Below are 18,354 nucleotides of genomic sequence, written 5' to 3' on the forward strand. Positions count from 1 at the left end.
TCATTCTCATATATACACCCAGATAGGGAGCAGTCTCAGCTGACATGACTCTGAGGAGCTTTCTGCCTCACCCAGTTTGTTGTCTTTCCTATAGCTTTTCTAATCTCTTCCCAGGCCCCTTCTTCATTTCAATCATATTTGTTTGTTTCATTAACAATTAGGATGTGACTCGTTGGTGACCTTGGTTCCAAGTGTCTGTTTTGCCAAGCTATGTGCTCAGGATGAAAGTGAGGTTAAGACTCTCCCATGGGTCACAAATTGCCTCATTGAATGAAGTTGGAGTGGGAACTGGAACTCCTCCATCTGCGTGGGTGACCTCTCTCTGAGTTACCACCTAAACACTCATATTCTGTTACTCATAGGGGATAGATAGTGATCTACAACTCCAACTTCAAGAGCAAGAAAAAGGGAGAGACAATATTGACATCCTTGGTTGTTTGAAGGCTTTTTTGACTAGGACAGAAAGACTTTGTTTTTTAGCAATATCTATGAATCTGAGCCATTCAGTGAAATAAGTCTTTAAAAAATGAAGAATAAAATGGAAATATGAATTTGGCATAGCAGTATGCTTGTGAAAGGTTAGAGTATTTTAAATTTTTCAAATAATGTAGAGTAGTAGTAGTAATAAAAATGAAAATTCAAAAGTTTTCTTATTTTTATTTGTTTAATTAATTAATTAATTTTTTGAGGAAGATTAGCCCTGAGCCAACATCTGTTGCCAGTCCTCCTCCCTCTCTCTCTCTCTCTCTCTCTTTTGCTGGGGAAGACTGGCCCTGAACTAACAACTGTCCCCATCTTCCTCTACATTATATGTGGGACACCTGCCACAGCATGGCCTGACAAGCAGTGCATAGCTCCGCGCCCGGGATCAGAACTGGAGAACCTCAGACCGTGAAAGTGGAACACGCGAACTCAACCACTGCGCCACCAGGCTGGCCCCAAAAATTTTCACATGATTAGCTATGATTTTACACATATTTAACCATATTTTTTTTTAGATGATCATGCCAATTTTTAAAGTAATCTGTTATTCTCTGATTAAGTAAATAACATGATCAATGGAAAATTGAAAGATATTAGAACATGTAAAGAAAGGGAAAATTACTTAGTTTGCTCTATTTCTTTACTCTCCATATTTTTATGAACTATTTATTATTTTAAACTTTAAGCTTTATGTTTTTCAAAAGCGTGCAGTCACGTTAAAAAAGATGCACAAAGCATAAAAGGGTATATGGTTCAAAGTCTTCCTCAGCTACCTGATTACTGTCCTTGAGGCAAGTAGTGCTTTGTTTTCCTGTAAATCCTTCCAGAGGTAGTCCATAAACACATTTAAATCTATATGTGGATCTGTATGTCTGCATACATATTCCTGATTTTAAGCACGTTGCTGTGCCTCTTGCTCTTTTCACTTAATATTGTGAAGAGATTTCCACAATAGTCCATAAAGAGCTTCCCTATTATTTTTTGCAAATGCAGAATATTCTATCTTATAGATGTACCATAATTTTTCTAATTCCTGTTGATGCTAATTTAAATTATGTATAATCTTTTGCTATTACAAACAATGTGGTGGTGAAAAACTTTCAATATGTGTTATTTTGCGTATATATATGTATGTAAATCAGTAGCATAAAATCCTAGCACTGGAATTTCTGGGTGAAAAGGAATGAGCATTTGTAATTTTGATGATATTCCCAAAATGTTCTTTGTAGGTGTTGCAGTGTGAACATTTTTTTCATGTTATTCAAAACTCTTTGTGTATTATTTTCAGTGGCATAGAATTTTTTTTAATGTGTATAATAGTTAACACAAATTCCCCACTAATGGAAATCCTCAGTGGTTAAAATTTTTTGCTGTTGTAGTTTTTTGCTGTTGTAAATAATACTGGAGTTAACATCTGTATAGATTTAACTTTTTGTATATTGAATTATTTTCTTTGGCCAGATTTCCAGAGAGAAACTTATTGGGCCAAAAAACTTACAGCATTTTAAGGATTTAAAAAATTACTGATATATACTGCCTAAATTACTTATGATAAATGTTTATCAGTATCTGGTCACTGGCATTTTGTGAGAGGGCGTTTATGAGTTTCATGTTTCTTCTCTCTGATTTATGTATTGATTTTCCTCTTAAAACAACCTCAAGCTTACTGAAAAGTTGCAAGTCCTGTACAAAGAACTTTTTCCTCCTTAATTGTTTGAGAATAAGTTACTAACCAATGCCCTATTACCCCCAATATTTTACTATGTGTTTTCTACAAATAAGATCTCCTGCATAACCACAACACAGCTCTTAAAATAAGAATTTAAAATGGACGCATTCTTAGCATCCAGTATTCAGACCTCATTCAAGTTTTGCCAGTTGTCCCAATCATGTCCTAAATTATAGCAAAAGGATCCAATTCAGAATCATGAGTTGCATTTAGTTGCCGTATCTCTTTAGTTTTCTTCAATCTGAAACAGTTTTATGGCCTTGCCTAACTCTCTTAATTTTGATTAACACTTTTAAAGATTATAGGTCAGTTATTTTGTGATACGTCCTTCAATTTGGGTTATCTCATGTTTACTCATAATTAGATTCAGGTTATATGTCTTTGTTAGGAATATCACAGAATTGTTGCTATATTATTCTCATTGTGTATTCTATCAGGTGGCACAGGATTTTAATTTGTCCCATTGCTGCTGCTGATCACTTTGGTCATGTGACTAAGGTGGCGTTTGCAAGGCTTCACTTCTTAATACATGTTTTGTGGATAAGTGCTTTGAACCATGTAGATATCTTAATCCCCATCAAACTTTTTATCTGTCTCTATCCGTTTATCTATCTATCTGGACATCTGTGTCGACTCACTGTAACCTCTTTTATTTGATGGGTTGTACCCCATTACCATCTGTATTAGTTTTCTATTGCAGCTGTAACAAATTACCACAAAGTCAGCGTCTTAACACCAGTGTATCATCTTATGGTTTGTAGGTTAGAAGTCTTACACGGGTCTTCTTGGACTAAAATCAAAGGTAAAATCAGGGCTGCATTCCTTTTTGGAGCCTCTAGGGGAGACTCAGCTTCCATAACTTTTCCAGCTCCTAGTGACTGCCTGTATTCCTTGGCCAATGGCCCCCTTCCTCCTTCAAAACCAGCAACGGTGGGTTGAGTCTTTCTCACATTCGGACCTTTCTTCTTAGTCCTGTCTCCCTCTGACCTCCTTCTGCCTTTCTCTTCCTCTTTTAATGATAGTTGTGATTACATTGGGCCCATCAGATAATCCAGGATAATCTCCCTATTTAGGGTGGTTGATTAGTAACCTTAATTTCCCTTTGCTATGTAACCTAATATGTTCACAGGTTGTAGAGAGTAGCGTGTGGACATCTTTGAGAATCATTATTCTGCCTACCACACCATCATTATGTATTTTGATGTTCAAATTATCCCAGATTTGGCCAGTGGGAGCCCCTTTAAGTTTTTGTATCCTTAGCCACATCTCCATCATTCTTGGAAAACTTCCTTGTTTTCTGGCATAATAAGGTATTACAGGCCCATCTTTAATTTTCCTAGCCTAGCCTTGGAAGCAGCCATTTCTCTAAGGAGCCCTGATTCCCTCTCCTGGAAAATGATATTTTAAGCCAAGATCTGGGCTGTAGGTATGTTCATGTTATTGAGATCTCACCATTCCTAATCACTATGTACAGACCTTCAAAATATGCGCATGTCTACACATAGATAACATATGTATATATATCCTTCTGTCTGCTGCTTGCCTACCTAGCTGTATCTATCTGTTGAAACTAATTTATATCAGATATCAATATCTCAATTCTAATCTAATACCATAGGGTTTATTCTAGTATTTGTAACTCCCTTTTGTAACATTGAGAAACCTATTTCCCATTATCCTTAATCTGTTTTCTTATTTATTCAGCACCCCTGTGTGTAACCTATCTCCCATGACACCCCTTCCCCACACTTAGGCCCCTCCCCACATGTAGGCTATGGCGACCATGTCGGCTCTTCCTGTGTATGAACACCCTCCTCACTCTTCAGGCTTGGCGTCCATCTGAGGTTGCAGGATGCCCTCCTTAGTGTACTTGAGTTGTGACTCCCCACACTGGATCACCCCCCCCCCCCATGGATTACCTCCTCACCTTGCTTAGCTTCTGCCATCCTGTGACAGGCTGCTCTTCCCTAGGGTCTTTCTTTGTTCCTGCTCAGACTCTGAGACCTCATGCTGTATTGCTTCTCCGTGAGAACTCCTCATTGACCTGACTGGGTTTTAACACCTCCAGGCCAGGCTGTCACTCTGTGGACACTCACTTTATCCTGTTTGGGCCATGGCACGTCACCCCTGGCCATCCTTCTGCAGAGATGCTCTCTGTAACCCTGCAAGGGTTTTGAATTCCCCATGCTGTGCTGTCTCTTGGACAGTATTCCTTCTTTTCCCTTCTGGGCCTCTAAAACCCATTTTGGGCCACCCTTCTGAATGGATGACCATTGCACCCTGCTCCTGTCTCTCGATGCCCCTTCCTGGGACTCCCTTTCTGACCTCGCCTCAGGACTGATAACCTGCTTTCCTTTTCCCACTTTGTAGACACCCTCCTCATTCTGCTCAGGCTCTGGTTTCTCAGGCCAGGCCAAGTGCCCTGCTGTGCTGATGCTTTCCTCAGTTTGCTTGGACTCATTCTCTCTGCCAAGCAGCTCTCTTTCATGAGGGTTTCCCATACCATGGTTTGGGCCACTGTGTTTCCCCACACCTTGCTCTGCCCCACCTAATGGCTTTAGGACTGAATCGTCCAGGAAAGAAAGAGCAACGATGAGTTTTTCCTTTTTTAATCCTTATTAATTTGATGTTCTTGTTTTATTTTTATTTTCTAAGTTATTTTATCAATTATACATTAGATATTTTGTTCTGCATTCATCTTCAACAGTGTACATGTCTTGCTACATTATGTGTATCAGTATAGGTATTTTAAGTTAGTCCTCAGGGCTAAAAGTCCAGCATGTTATGCCATAATTTTACTGAGGGCTGTGGCTTTGTTGCTAATTGGTTTATTTGAATACCTTCAGTATTATTTTGCTATATTCTACTGGGCATATATTTGTCTGATCTTATTTCACATATGCTTTTATATTTGTTTATACTTTACAAGTTCTGATCTGCCACTGCACCTGTAAAGACAATGTTCATGGGATGTCCTTATTGACCATTCTAAGCTTGAATGAAGCAGAATGTTTTATTTAAACTGACACAAAACACTTTGTGCTTTGCCAACATCTTCTTAGCTCTACGTAGGTCTTTCCCCATCCTGTTAGTAATGGAAACGATCCCATTGCAAGGAAGATTATTTTAGGAAAAGTATATTTTAAATCAGTGGTGTAACAGCTTTTGGGGTTATTGGAAGGTCCCATTACATAGTCTTTGAAACTTTTAAGACCACTCTCAGTCTTAGCAGTTGTATTTTTTACAAGCAGTTATAGTGATACTGGCATTTCTCCTTTTTTCTGCACATTTAGAATAGAATTGTCAACTTTTAACAGTTATAGTAATTATCAAGTTGTCACCTTTTGCTTGGAAAGTTTTGTGGCCACAGAAATATAGAAGCTTCAATTTACCATTGTAAAGTGGAGTTTATATTTCTATAGAATTTTATGTTAATGTGTAGAAACATCAAGCATTTTCCTCCTTAAAATTATAAGGGGCTCTTTTGCTGCATATAGAAGTTGACTTTTTTTTTCTAATATTTCTCGTTCAAGATTTGCCCCATTTTCTCTTGTTGGCAGCGGTCTAGAGATCACTTTAAACTCTGTCTGTAATTGTCGATTTTGAGTTCACATGAGCAGGAGGCTACTGCCCCTCCCGGTCTCTGCTGCTGCTAATGGTAATGTGGTCTGTCCAACATGGGCAACGCTCCGTTGTTAAGGAATGTAATTCGATGACTAGAATCACTGTGAAATAGCATTTAGCTACAAGATGTATATTCTAATAAAAGACCATATTCATCTACCAGTAAATAATAAGCTTAAGTGTTATCTGCCTGCTTCAGAGTCTTAAGTATTGTAATATTAGTTATGTATGTTAAGTATGTTAGAGTTCTAATTTTATCAACTGCACCAAACTAGCTGTATAGTAAATACTGTATAAAACTTACTGAGATATGTTTTAAGTGACTAATTGTTTAAAAAAAAGAGGCTGTAAGAAATGTAGAAAACTGATATTATACAACTTCCTATTAGTATGGTGAGCTGGGAACTTGTCTGATACTGACTTTCAGTCATTTATAGTTGGCTCAAAGTATAAAATTAGTGTAATGCCACTATAGATTAGTGTTGCTGAAAACGCTCTCCATTTCACATTTCTGTATTTGTTAAAATTCTGCTCTAAATCTGTATTAGTCAAAGTTTTACCGTATTAGGGAAAATGCTGATTTTAAGCCTCAGAAATATTATTTATTGCCAAGTTGTTCATACCATTTCAGTTGATAAGTTGGTAACCCTCAAATCAGGAAATCCGACAAGGGCTATTCTGTTCTCATTAAGCAGTTCTGGTTACTCCATCTCACTAAGAGGTAGTCTGGGTGGTCAAGCTGATGGCACGTTTTGAAATATTTCAATTATAACCAAAATGAGAGAGAGACAATGTTTTGGAACAAATGGCATTATTAGCATTTTTTCTAATGCAAATTTAGACAGATATCATTTAAAGCAAATGCCTTAGCATTTGTTCATATAGAATAAGATTAGGGAACTTCATTGAAAAAAAAAAAAGAACTTTTATAAAATGTTAGTTGAAATACTGTTGTGAAACTCTAGGGGGGAAGTTCCATATGAAATCATTATCATCTGCATTCAATAAAATGTACTTTGAGTGGATACACAGAAGCTTACTATTTCCTTCTGCTTTATCCAAATAACCAGTGATGAGACATTTTGATCCAGTTATTATGGTTTCAAAAATAATTTAAAAACTAGATTTTATGAAGTATATTCTTTGTAGTTATTCATATTTTTATAAGTAGGAGATCTGTTTACATATGTGGTGTGCAAAGTACCAAGATTCATCTGCCGCCTCTTTAGGGGCTGCCACTTTAATGACAAGGAGATAAGAAACTCTTTAGACTGTACTTGCTGGGCTTTTGTTACTGTCCCTCCTGTATGAACAGCTGATGCCCAGGGGAGGGTGAAAATGCCTTTGAGCCAGCTGTCAGTGCGGCATCCCCAGAGGTGGTCCTCTGAAGGAGTCAGGCTCACACGCAGGGCACGTCTGGTACCCTGTCCCCTGGCTACTCCCTGCAGCTGCTGAATTCCGAAGCGCTGCTTTTTCTGAAGCTACCAAGTACTAGGGAAGCTCTTTCCATAATATATATTTATTGCATACTGTTTGAACTGGGGTTTCTGGGGGAAAAGGAATCAAAAATTAGGGGAAGGAAGTTCCTTCCTCCAGAAGCTTTCATTGTACTTAGAAAATGAGACATATACATGAAAAATTGAGATAAAGTTATATTTAAATAAGTGATTTAGGCTATTGTAATGGGAATTTATTGACTTGGAGTAATTAAGACAGATTTACTAAAGCTCCACCTAGAAAAATTGATAAAGCTTTTTGTGTATCCTAGTTTTTCTTTTAACTGTCAAATTTAAATTGAGAGCTTATTGTAAAAGAGTTGTGCTAATTGTTTTATTACACACCTACATTATTTAATCCCCACAACAACCCGATAAAATCGACATTGTTGTCACTCCTATTTTAGAGCTGGAGAAACTGAGACTGAGAGAATTTAAGTCACTTACCCAGAGTTGCACAGCTGCTGAGGGGCTGTCGAGGTGGAACTTAAAGCTTCCTCTTGACCAAATGGTTTGCTGTACTGTTCCCCCATGGACGTGTCCTTTATTGTCCCAAGCTGCCAGTATTTGCTGTTTTACTCTGGAATCTGGTCATCTTATAAAGTGAGCTTATTCTCTGATTTTAACCAGATCAGAAATTCTTTAATTGTAGGGTTCCGCTTGGAGACTTTTAGTGATTAACTAGAGAAAAAAGTTGTCAGTTTTTAAAAGCTCATTTAATTTTGACCACATATTAAAATGAAACTGCAAAAATTGTTGGAGAGCTTGGGATATCAAAAGACTGAACAGAGAAATAACTGCCCTCTTAGTTAAAAGGTAATAATTTCCTATCCCAATGGTTAATGTTGATTTGCAGCACTTTTTTTTTTTTGATAACTTAGAATCAGCATAAAAAGTACTTTGTCTCTTTTTTTTTTTTAGCTACCTTTAAAAATAATCATCAATCATTATATGTATGTGGTGAATTGTGGCTTTTTTAAAGAATGATGGCATTCTTTATATATACTTGTATATATACAAATGTGTATATTTATAGTTGTGTTTTTTAATACTCATTGACTTCTGAAAGGATTTAAGCTGATTGGTTGATGCATGATTCTCTCTTTGTCTATTTTCCAAGCTTTTTAATATACTTCCAAATTAAAAGTATAATTTAAAAAAAGTGATTGGTTTTGTCTGAAAAAATCAGATGTACAGTCTTGTTTTGTCTGACTAGTAATGTGAATTTTTAAAAGTAATGGTAGTTGTTCTAAATTAGTTTCTTTCAAAATTAGACATTCTCTGTCAACTGTTTTATATAATCTGGAATTGCATGCTTGCACATATACCCAAACTGACAGTCATTATTTTTACTTTATAGGAGCCATCTAGAACAGTTTCAGGCAGATACAAAAGGTAAGTGTTCTTCAGTTGTGACAGCATGTTGTAGACATGAGTGTAATGTCTGTCTGAACGTGGCTTAACTAACTAGAACTGTTTCAAGCAGCTTTTTGAAAGATAGGAAACCTCAGTATTGTGCTCTTAAAAAGAAATTACGTTGTAAGCAGGAGTGTACTATCTGTCTGACCATGACTTATTTTGCCATATCCTGCAGTCTTTGAAAACTGCACACACCATGAATTTGCATGGGCCTGATGAACTTAGCAGAATAGAAACTTAGAATCTTTTTCACTTATGTACTTAAACATTGAAAATTCAAGTGTATCACCTGTATTTGGGCTGCCATAACAAAACATTGTAGAAAGGATGGTTTAAACAGAATTTTATTTTCTCACAGTTTAGGAGGCTGCAAAGTCTAAGATCAAGGTGCCAGCATGGTCAGGTTCTGATGAGAGTTCCTTCCAGACTTTCTGACAGCTGCCTTCTTGCTGTGTCCTCAAATGGTGGAGAGAGAGAGGGTGGTTTCTCAGGTGTCTTTTTTGATCAAGGCACTAATCCTGTCATGAGAGCTCCAACCTCACGACCTCCTCAAAACCCAGTGCCCTCCCACAGGTGCCACTTCCTAATGTACCATCACACTGGGTGTTAGGGCTTCAGTGTGTGAATTGTGGGGGACATAGTTTAGTCCTGTCTCAGTCTGTTCAGGCTGCTATAACAAACTGCCACAGACTGAGGAACTTGCAGACAACAGAAATGTATTTCTCACAGCTCTGGAGGCTGGAAGTCAGAGAGCAGAGTGCCAGCGTGGTCAGCTTCTGGTGGAGTCCCTCTTCTGGGTGGTAGAATGACACCTTCTTACTGTGTCCTCACATAGTGGGAGGGGCTGGGGAGCTCTGTGGGGTCTCTTTTATTACAGCGCAGTTCCATTCATGAAGACTCCACCTTGATGCCCTTAGCACCTCCGGAAGCCCCACCTCCTCATACCATCACTTTGGGTGTTAGGAGTTCAAAATACAAATTTTCGGGGGGCACAAACATTCAGACCATACCACCACCTCTACACGGGTGACGCTTTTACCAGAAAATGTGTTTGAGTGTCTTTGCACACCTAGTAAGAAAATCAGAATTAGGTATAAGAAGTTGTTTAATGGAGATACCTGGGATATTAGCTTTCTTCTTCCCTGTTGAAGCCGTAAAAGTTTCAGAAGATGTGGTCATATTTGTGCTAATAGAGAATAATGGTAAATCTTACCAAGTGTTTGTAATGACCAGGCTGCTTTACATAGAGATCTCATTTAATTCTCACAGTTGTCTTATAAGGTAGGTACAGTGAGTACAATATTTACTTTCATTTCATAGATGAGCAAAGTGGGGTTAAAGAGGAAGAAGAATTTCCCTGGGTTACAGAGCAGGTCAACAGCAGAATCTAGGTTTGGACTTAGGCAGCCTGACTCCAGAACCTACAGGCTTTCACAAGACCATCGGCCTAGATTCGTACATAGAAAACCTTTCGTTTTCATCTATTTGTATGTTATAAAGCTTAAAATATTTGGTTAAAAGTTTTGGTTATTGTAGTCTATCTAAAATAAAACATTAAGGGGCTGACCCCGTGGCCGAGTGGTTAAGTTCGCACGCACCGCTGCAGGCGGCCCAGTGTTTCGTTGGTTCGAATCCTGGGCGCGGACATGGCACTGCTCATCAAACCACGCTGAGGCAGCATCCCACATGCCGCAACTAGAAGGACCCACAACGAAGAATATACAACTATGTACTGGGGGGCTTTGGGGAGAAAAAGGAAAAAAATAAAATCTTTAAAAAAAATAAAAATAAAAATAAAAATAAAATAAAACATTAAGAGCAGCTCCAATTTTAATACTAAATTATATATAAATAAAATTCAATTTTTAATTTTTACCATGGGCCATAATATCTATTAGTGGTTGAAAGAGATAAGGAGGCCAAGATAATCAACAATTGAATAAAGAGGTCTGAAACCATTTCTGGTGAACACTCAGTGTGTTTGCTACTGCTTTTATTTTCATTTCTGAGTAATTTTGATTCAGGTATAATGAACCCTGTGATTCTTTTAAGCTTCTGACAGTTGTACATTGCTTGGTAATTATTTTCTTAACATGAATAGTTTAAACTAGGAAGAATTTTCTTTGTTTTGCCAGAAATCGTTGCCAGTCAAATAGCTTTGATTTGTTCTATTTCCAGGCCACATTCTCAAACCAAAAAAGTTTTTATCATCGGGTCTTGGTTTGGGGAATAAAGATAAATTTCAGTGACTTATCAAGTTTTTGTTGTATCGATCATATGTATTTAGTTCTTATTAAATAATAAACCTTAAATTATGACTGGCACTTTTCAGATTTGTATTCTTTAACCAGAATCCAGCGGGGAATAATTTTCTTATGAATCCTGATCAGAAGCTTTATTTGCATATCATTGTGTTAAATCAGAGAGAAAATTGGTCTCCTCTGGTTTTTGTTTTAAAGCTTGTTAGACCATTGTTTTACTTGTGATCTGTTCATATACTTGTACTTTGTTTATTTTCATAGCCTAGAGCGTGTGGTTTGTTACTCTTCAGCTTTCAAAGGTTTGGCCCTGTTTAATACTGTTATAAAAAAATTCTTTTTAAGTTCCTAGTCATTATTCACTGACTCACAACTCATAGTTTGAATACTATCTGAAAAGAAGAAAAAGAACACTAAAAAAAAAAAGAGAGAGAATCTGTATCTGAAATTATCAATTCCTTATCTAGAAGAATTTGTTCTCTTGTACATCATTCTTTCATTAACCTGTTCATTACTTTCATTAACCTGTCAGCAAGTTGTAGCAGTGACTAGAAAATGAATGATTTGTGGTGAGGGTGTCTGCTGACTAATGGGGATGGAGAAGAGGAGGAATGGGCTAAAGGATAGAAATTTGACATCACATTAGAAAATATTTTAAGTAAACCAAATAACTTGTATTTACAGCCAGACAAACTCTTAAAAAGTCACTAGAGGGTATAAGCACCCACAAGACTAGTTCGTATGTGTGCTCTTATAAGTTAGGAATTAAATATGTAATTTTTTCTTACACATATCAGGAATGTTCTTTTTGAGCATTGAGTCTGTTAAGCACTCACGAGATGTGCTCTATTTTATTGACTTGACTCTTGTTTAGAACATCTCATATATTCATTGATTTCCTTTTTAAAACTATTTAAATAACTTTAGAGATCTGTTTGGAGGTGGGGCTCAGGAAGTTTCTGAAACTCTAGGTGTAGGAAAGAAGGATCATTGTCATATATTTGTGGGGTTTTTTTCAATGTGTAATTTTCTTGATAGAATGTTTACTTAAGTTTATAGTGCATTGATTAAAATTTTTTAAAAAGCAAGACAGATTGTTAGATTTGTGTCTGTAGATACCATACTTGATATGATTTCTAAATAAAACCATAAACTTAAAAAAAGCAGAAAGCAAGACAGTGCTGAACGACTTGCAAAGGGCGAGATTAACCAGGATGTGTAATTGACCACTCTTATTGCAGTGTGTAATTCAACCATCAGGAATGGCACCGATTAAAAAACATAGAAAGCTAGTTAAGACAAATATTAAGTTTTATCATTCTCACATAGAAAGTAACTGGTTCTTTTGTTTTTACAAATATATTTAATACAGTTTTATTTATTTTATTAAGTAACATATGGAAGTCCTAAGTGCTTCTAAGTCATCCTTCCCTCCAGTAGCATTAATAAGTTACATTTATATCGCTTTTAATGGTGCACAAACCACCTTCGCATGCATTACCTACCAACAGCCCCATTAGGCAGCTATGCAGGCACCTCCTTTCCAAAATGATGAATAAGGCTTTGGTGCCACATTCCTTCTGAGCAGAAATCAGTTAAGAGAGGAAATGTTACAAGTATTTGTTTTTATAAAGAGCATGGACACATCAGGATATGAATGTTAGAAAGAATTAACATCTTAGCTAAAATGTAGGTGCAAAATCTTATTTCACATCTGTAATGTTTCATGTTGTTATTGTACTTCTGTAACTAGAATTCATGTAGCTTTATCAAGACCTTTCTGCCCTTAAAATTTTTTGCAGTTACTGAAAAATGATTAGGGTAGAATTTTTATACAACTTAAAAATTATTTTCTTTATTTTAAAATCAATCCTCGCGATTGAAGATTTGGATTAGAAAAACCCACTCATAATCCTACCAACCAAGTCAATCACTGTTAACATTATTTTTATGTTTTACTTCCACCTTATTTTTCTAGGCTTTTTATTGTGTAGCTGTGAGCATAATGGATGTACGTGTTCCCATTCTGATGTGCTCCTTAGTTAATGTGATACAGGTATCTTCAACTTTTGTGTTAAGTTGTGTAAAGAAGGTTGGTATGAACTAAGCGATCTCTACTTTTCTCCTTTTCAGTGAAGTATAGCATAAGTATACCAGGGACCCTCACTATAACTGCTTTGGGGATCAGTAATTTCTGCATTCTTTATTTGGATAAATGTGACTATGATGCCTTTCCTTAAGGGCCAACATGCTCTTCCAAAGTCAGTTCTGCTGTAACACGTGTTTTGAAAACTTGAATTTGTCCCAATTGATAGATTAGGGAAGAGTTTGACCATAAACACAAATTTTGCGTTTGCTTATGCCCAGTTTTGTTCATGAGAAACATTGGCTAAACACAGAAAACTATACCCGGCTCAACGAGACACAGAGGAATACACGAAACGCACACCTCAAATATTTACCAGCTTTCCTCAGTATGAGCCACAGCCTTCCACATGTGGTCTCTGGTTTCAGATAACCCTCCTTTTGACACTTCACTTATTGTGGGAAAAAAGAGAAGGATCACTTTTAAAAGATACCCTATCTTGAATGATCTCAAATCTGTTGTTTTTGCACTAATATGCAGAAAAGTTCAACCCTTTAGTTGTCATTTGATTCTTAAGCTCTTTCATAGGAAATTGAATAGAACCTGTTTAAGTTTGAAAAGTAATTTATTTAGAAACAGAATTTTCGTGCAGATTTAAGATGTTGTAACACAACTAACTTTTTTCTGAATGAACTTTCTTTATAACCATTGTTTTAAAACCAGTAGTTCTTGTTTGATTGCATATGTGTTTTGAGAACCACAAGAAACTTCCTTGGTTTTTTGGTCAGGAGTCAAACCAAAAAAGTCAGCCAAATTCTTTAAAGATAAGAATTCTAGACTATAGCATACCGAATGTATCTCCCAGTAGTTGAAGAGAAACCACTCTTGGGCTATATGAGACCTTTTCTAAAGAAATCTGTTTCTTCTCAAGATCTCTTATTTCTATATTAGCATATTAATTCTATATTTTCCCAGATGCTGTAAAAGCACACAGTAGCTGTGGCTCTTCTGGTTAATGGATTTTGCAAATGGACATAAAAGTCACAAAATGATAATTTAAAAGTGATTGAGATACTGGTACATTTTGACTGAATCTTTCCCTTGTAGATTTGTGAACTTTTTTCTATGTTGTAAATATTAGCTAAGATTTATATAGTATTTATCATGTACCAGACACTATTCAAAGTACTTTCCATATATAATAATCCAGTTAATTCCCCAATAGCCTGATGGACATGTTTTATTATCACCATTTCACAAATGAGGAAACTGAGGCACAGTGAAGTTGAACAGCTTTTGTGAGATCAGGCAGTTTATTAATTGACTGAGTTTTGTCAGCATATGTTACTTTAGCTCATGGTTACATTACTTTGTCTAGTATGAGTGAAATGTAGAATGTTTGATTCAGAGTTTGATTTAGCTTATTTTGACTCCAAGTAACTGAAAGTTACCAGTAATTGAATTTTTTCTGTTTAACATAGGCGTATTTTTGAAAAGTAACTACTACATATGTAGCCCTGGATTTCACTGATTCTACTCAGCTATCTTTACTTTGTTTTTACTGTAATACAGTATCGGGAAATAGTTTTGTTCTTATGATCTTGAAGTCCAAGAAGATCTGAAGTATCTTCATAATCGTGAAAGAGAAATTATGTAATAATATTTGGTATAATTTTATTTTTTTAGTGCATTTTATGTATTATATTTCCTTGGAAATTAACCACTAAAGCTACCATCTTATTCCATATTTATTCTCTTTTTTAAGGAACTTTATTGAGATGTAATTCAGATATCATAAAATTCATCCTTTGAAAGTGTGCAATTCAGCAGTTCACAGTACATTCACAGTGTTCTACATGCATCACCACTATCTGGTTCCAAAATTCCCCCAACCAAAAAAAGGGAAACCTCATGTGCGTTAAACAGTCAATCCCTGTTCTTCCCGTCACCCCAGTCCTTAGCACCCAGTACTCCGTTTTCTGTCTATAGATTTGCCTATGCTAGGTATTTCATATAAATGGAATTATACAATAAGTGGCCTTTTGTGTCTAACTTCTTTCATTCATGTTTTCAAGATTTCTAACAATGAGATAGGTTAGATGCTGTAGTTAGGGTAGATGCTGTAGAAAAATGTTAATTATATCGGAAAATTATTACCTATTGATGTTAAATGAGGAGAGGGAGAGGGTTTTACAAAGAATATGATACAAAATGAAGTCTATCGTAATCTATATAAATGTGCTTAACTTGAAATCTATTGAGGAACTGCTAAAAATCTGTGTAAAAGAATATAACTTACTTATCTGGGAGACCTGTATTTTTTATCAGATTTTTCAAAGGGATCTGTGATCTGAAAAGGTTGAGAACTAGTTTGTTGTAAAATGTATTGGCAGTTATCTCTGGACTGGTGGGATTACTGGAAATTTTGATTTATGTTTGTTTCCTACGGTGAATATGTATCACAATTTTCATAGAGTCTGAGAGTTGATTTAGATTTTGAGTTGTTGCTGTGTGTGTGAAGGAAGGAGAGAGAAGAGCTAAGGGAGTGAGGGGCTGTTTGAGGAGTGGGAGTGGTGGGGGTGTGGAGAATAAGGGAGTGGAGCCTATTAAAATTGTGGAGGCTAATCATGTACTTATTGGTTATTTAGGAATTACATGACTTATCTAATACTTCTAAATATTTGATATTCATTCTAAAAGGAGGATTTTACTCATGAGTCTTGTATTTCTTCTAATTGCTGAGCTTTAAAATATCTGTTTTGGTGGAAAATTCCTCCAGCTGTAATCTCATAATGCTGCCAGTCTTGTTCTCAGGATAGTTTTAGAATAACTGGTTTTTTCCCCCAACACAGCATCTCCTAGTCTTTCCACAGAAGATGTGAAAATTCCCAGAGGGGTAAAACTTCCAGTAAAGGGTGCTGTTTATCTTTGATGATACTGTTTATTCTTTTCCCTTTTCTGAACATTAGAGTTAATATCTTTATAGCTAAGGGCAGAGGGGGCTTCTTTTTGAAATCGTACTAGAGATTTGTGTTAACATTCCTGAGTAGAACATTACAGACTTTTTGGAGTTAATGAAACAATCTTTTATTCTGGATATTTTGCACTGCACATATCCGGCCCTCAAAATAGGTTAAAAACATTTCTGTTTTTAGAATAAATAGAGCTAAATTTGGCAAAAGGTCAAATAATACAATTATGACTATTCCTTACAAACCAAATACATAATGGAGATAAAGCACAGATTTTGTTTTTCAGTACTTACTCCTTGTTTTGAACTTGTATAATAGTATCATTTATGTATTGACAAGCCTAATATGAAGGATTTTTAAATTGTTAATAGGTTAAACTTTTTGAAATACTATTTTAATAAAGCTATTAAGGGACTCCATATTTCTAGGTTTTTGTTTGTAGTTGTCAGCATTGTAGTTTCTACTTGAATAAGCTTGTGGTTGGTGCAGATAATTGAATTTTTTTTTAAGCGAAAAGAGGTCTTTAAAAATGATTCTAATGCTCTTCTGTAGTATGGTATGGCTTCAGTGGTACCTTACTCTCTTGATTTTCTTCCTCCCACTTTGCTGGTGTTTCCCAGTCTTATTTGCAGTTCTTCCTTTCTTGTACCTATTCTTTAGTGTTGGTGTTATTCAGCTCTCTATCTTAAACTTTATTCTCTTTTTGTTCTGTGTATTTGTGCCAGAAATTTCCATCACTCCGATGACTTCAGTTACTATCAATACATATGCTGTATACCTGTATAACCAATAACTTTTAAATACCTGCTTTTAGATATTTCCGAAGCATTCTAAACTTGGCCTGTTCAAAAGTAAACTTGTGAAACCTGGTGGATTTCAGTAGTTGGCAACCAAATCCACTCTTGCTCAAGTGAGCAGTCTGGACATTGTTTATGACCCTTGATTTTTTTGTTTGTTTGTTTTGCTACCTCACCTACATCCAGTCATTTACCAAGATTTGTGGAGTTTATTTCCTGCATGTCTCCAGTGCCAGTGCACCAATCAAGGACACCATTATCTTTTTACGGTAGCCTCCAGTTTTGCTCATCTCCAGTGCCTTTTGTTAAAATGATTCTGTCACTTTCCCTGCTTTAGTGACTTCCCATGACCTTTAAATAGTCTAAACTAGTCTCCAAAGTGGGATGATGCACAAAATAATGATCAAGTGCAGGAGGAAAATACTGGAACTTCTGTTTATATTTACCTTTTAATCTAAAAAACAGTGGGACATTTATACTTAGCACTGTGTACTGGTTATTTACCCATTGCTCCCTTTCTCTATGTGTCAGGTAGTCGTTTGGTACTTGCAGTATCCTCAAGGAAGAATGATTTCTTCGCTTTCTGAGTGTTGCACAGTACTGTAATTTGAATGTTTTAAATGGATTTATGAATTATCTAATTTAATACAAAATGGATAAGTCTGTGGGGTGGAATTTAAGGAGAATATCAAACCAAGTTTGTCAGTGCAGAGATGATCTCATGATTGTTCTGCTGAAATCAGATCTGTTTTCATAAATTAGAAAAAATATCTGCTTATTTTGGAGTTCTAAGTGAAAGTTTTAAAAAATTTAAATTCTTGTTGTGAGGCATCTCTTTCTATGACAACTATTAAAAGTCAAGTATGCAAACTGATCTTAGAAGTAGCTCTTTGAATCTCTATATCACAAAGTGTTAAAATAAGATCCTAAGAAATAATGAAGCATATTCAATTATATTTCATTAAAAATAGTCAATTTTTGTGAAGACAAAAAAATTTGTACCATAAATAATGAAAACAAATTTTAAATTCTTTTCATCCTTTTATGTTCTATTTTTTGTTATATAGATATTATTTTAATAATATGATATTGTAAATCATATTGTAAAAATAGTAGATAAATAAACATACCAACATGGGTATGTAATGAATAAAGTTTGGAGATCATTAGTTTAAATTCTTTCATAAAGGAGCTTTCAGGTCTTCCTGCTTGCTTTTCTAGCTTCATATCTTATCACACCTATGTTTGCATTTCATGCTTTAGCCATATTGGACTTTTCTCTTTCTCAAATGGGCCACATACTCTTTGTTTCTAGATATTTGCACATTCTTATTCCTCTTTTAAGTGAGATTAAACATTTTCTAGCATAAGGCTACTCAAAGTGTAGTCCTTGAACTGTTTGTTACCAGTTTGTGAGGAGATAAGAGCAGAACTGGAGAGTAAACATTTAGAAGTTTGGATTGCATTTTGACTGTCGTCGTCACATCTAA

At 35.8% G+C, this 18,354-nt stretch overlaps 1 protein-coding gene across 2 annotated transcripts in view; it reads left to right on the plus strand.

Annotated features, from left to right (window-relative positions):
• Nucleotides 1-18,354, plus strand: part of PAWR (pro-apoptotic WT1 regulator) — a 108,448-nt gene that overhangs the window by 71,062 nt on the left and 19,032 nt on the right. For both annotated transcript variants that reach the window (XM_014841405.3, XM_070507264.1), the window contains exon 4: nt 8,693-8,727. In XM_014841405.3, coding sequence (XP_014696891.3) covers nt 8,693-8,727 — 35 coding nt within the window. The remainder of the gene's footprint in view (nt 1-8,692; nt 8,728-18,354) is intronic.

The sequence above is a fragment of the Equus asinus genome, chromosome 4, assembly GCF_041296235.1.
Source record: "Equus asinus isolate D_3611 breed Donkey chromosome 4, EquAss-T2T_v2, whole genome shotgun sequence".
Taxonomy (NCBI): domain Eukaryota; kingdom Metazoa; phylum Chordata; class Mammalia; order Perissodactyla; family Equidae; genus Equus; species Equus asinus.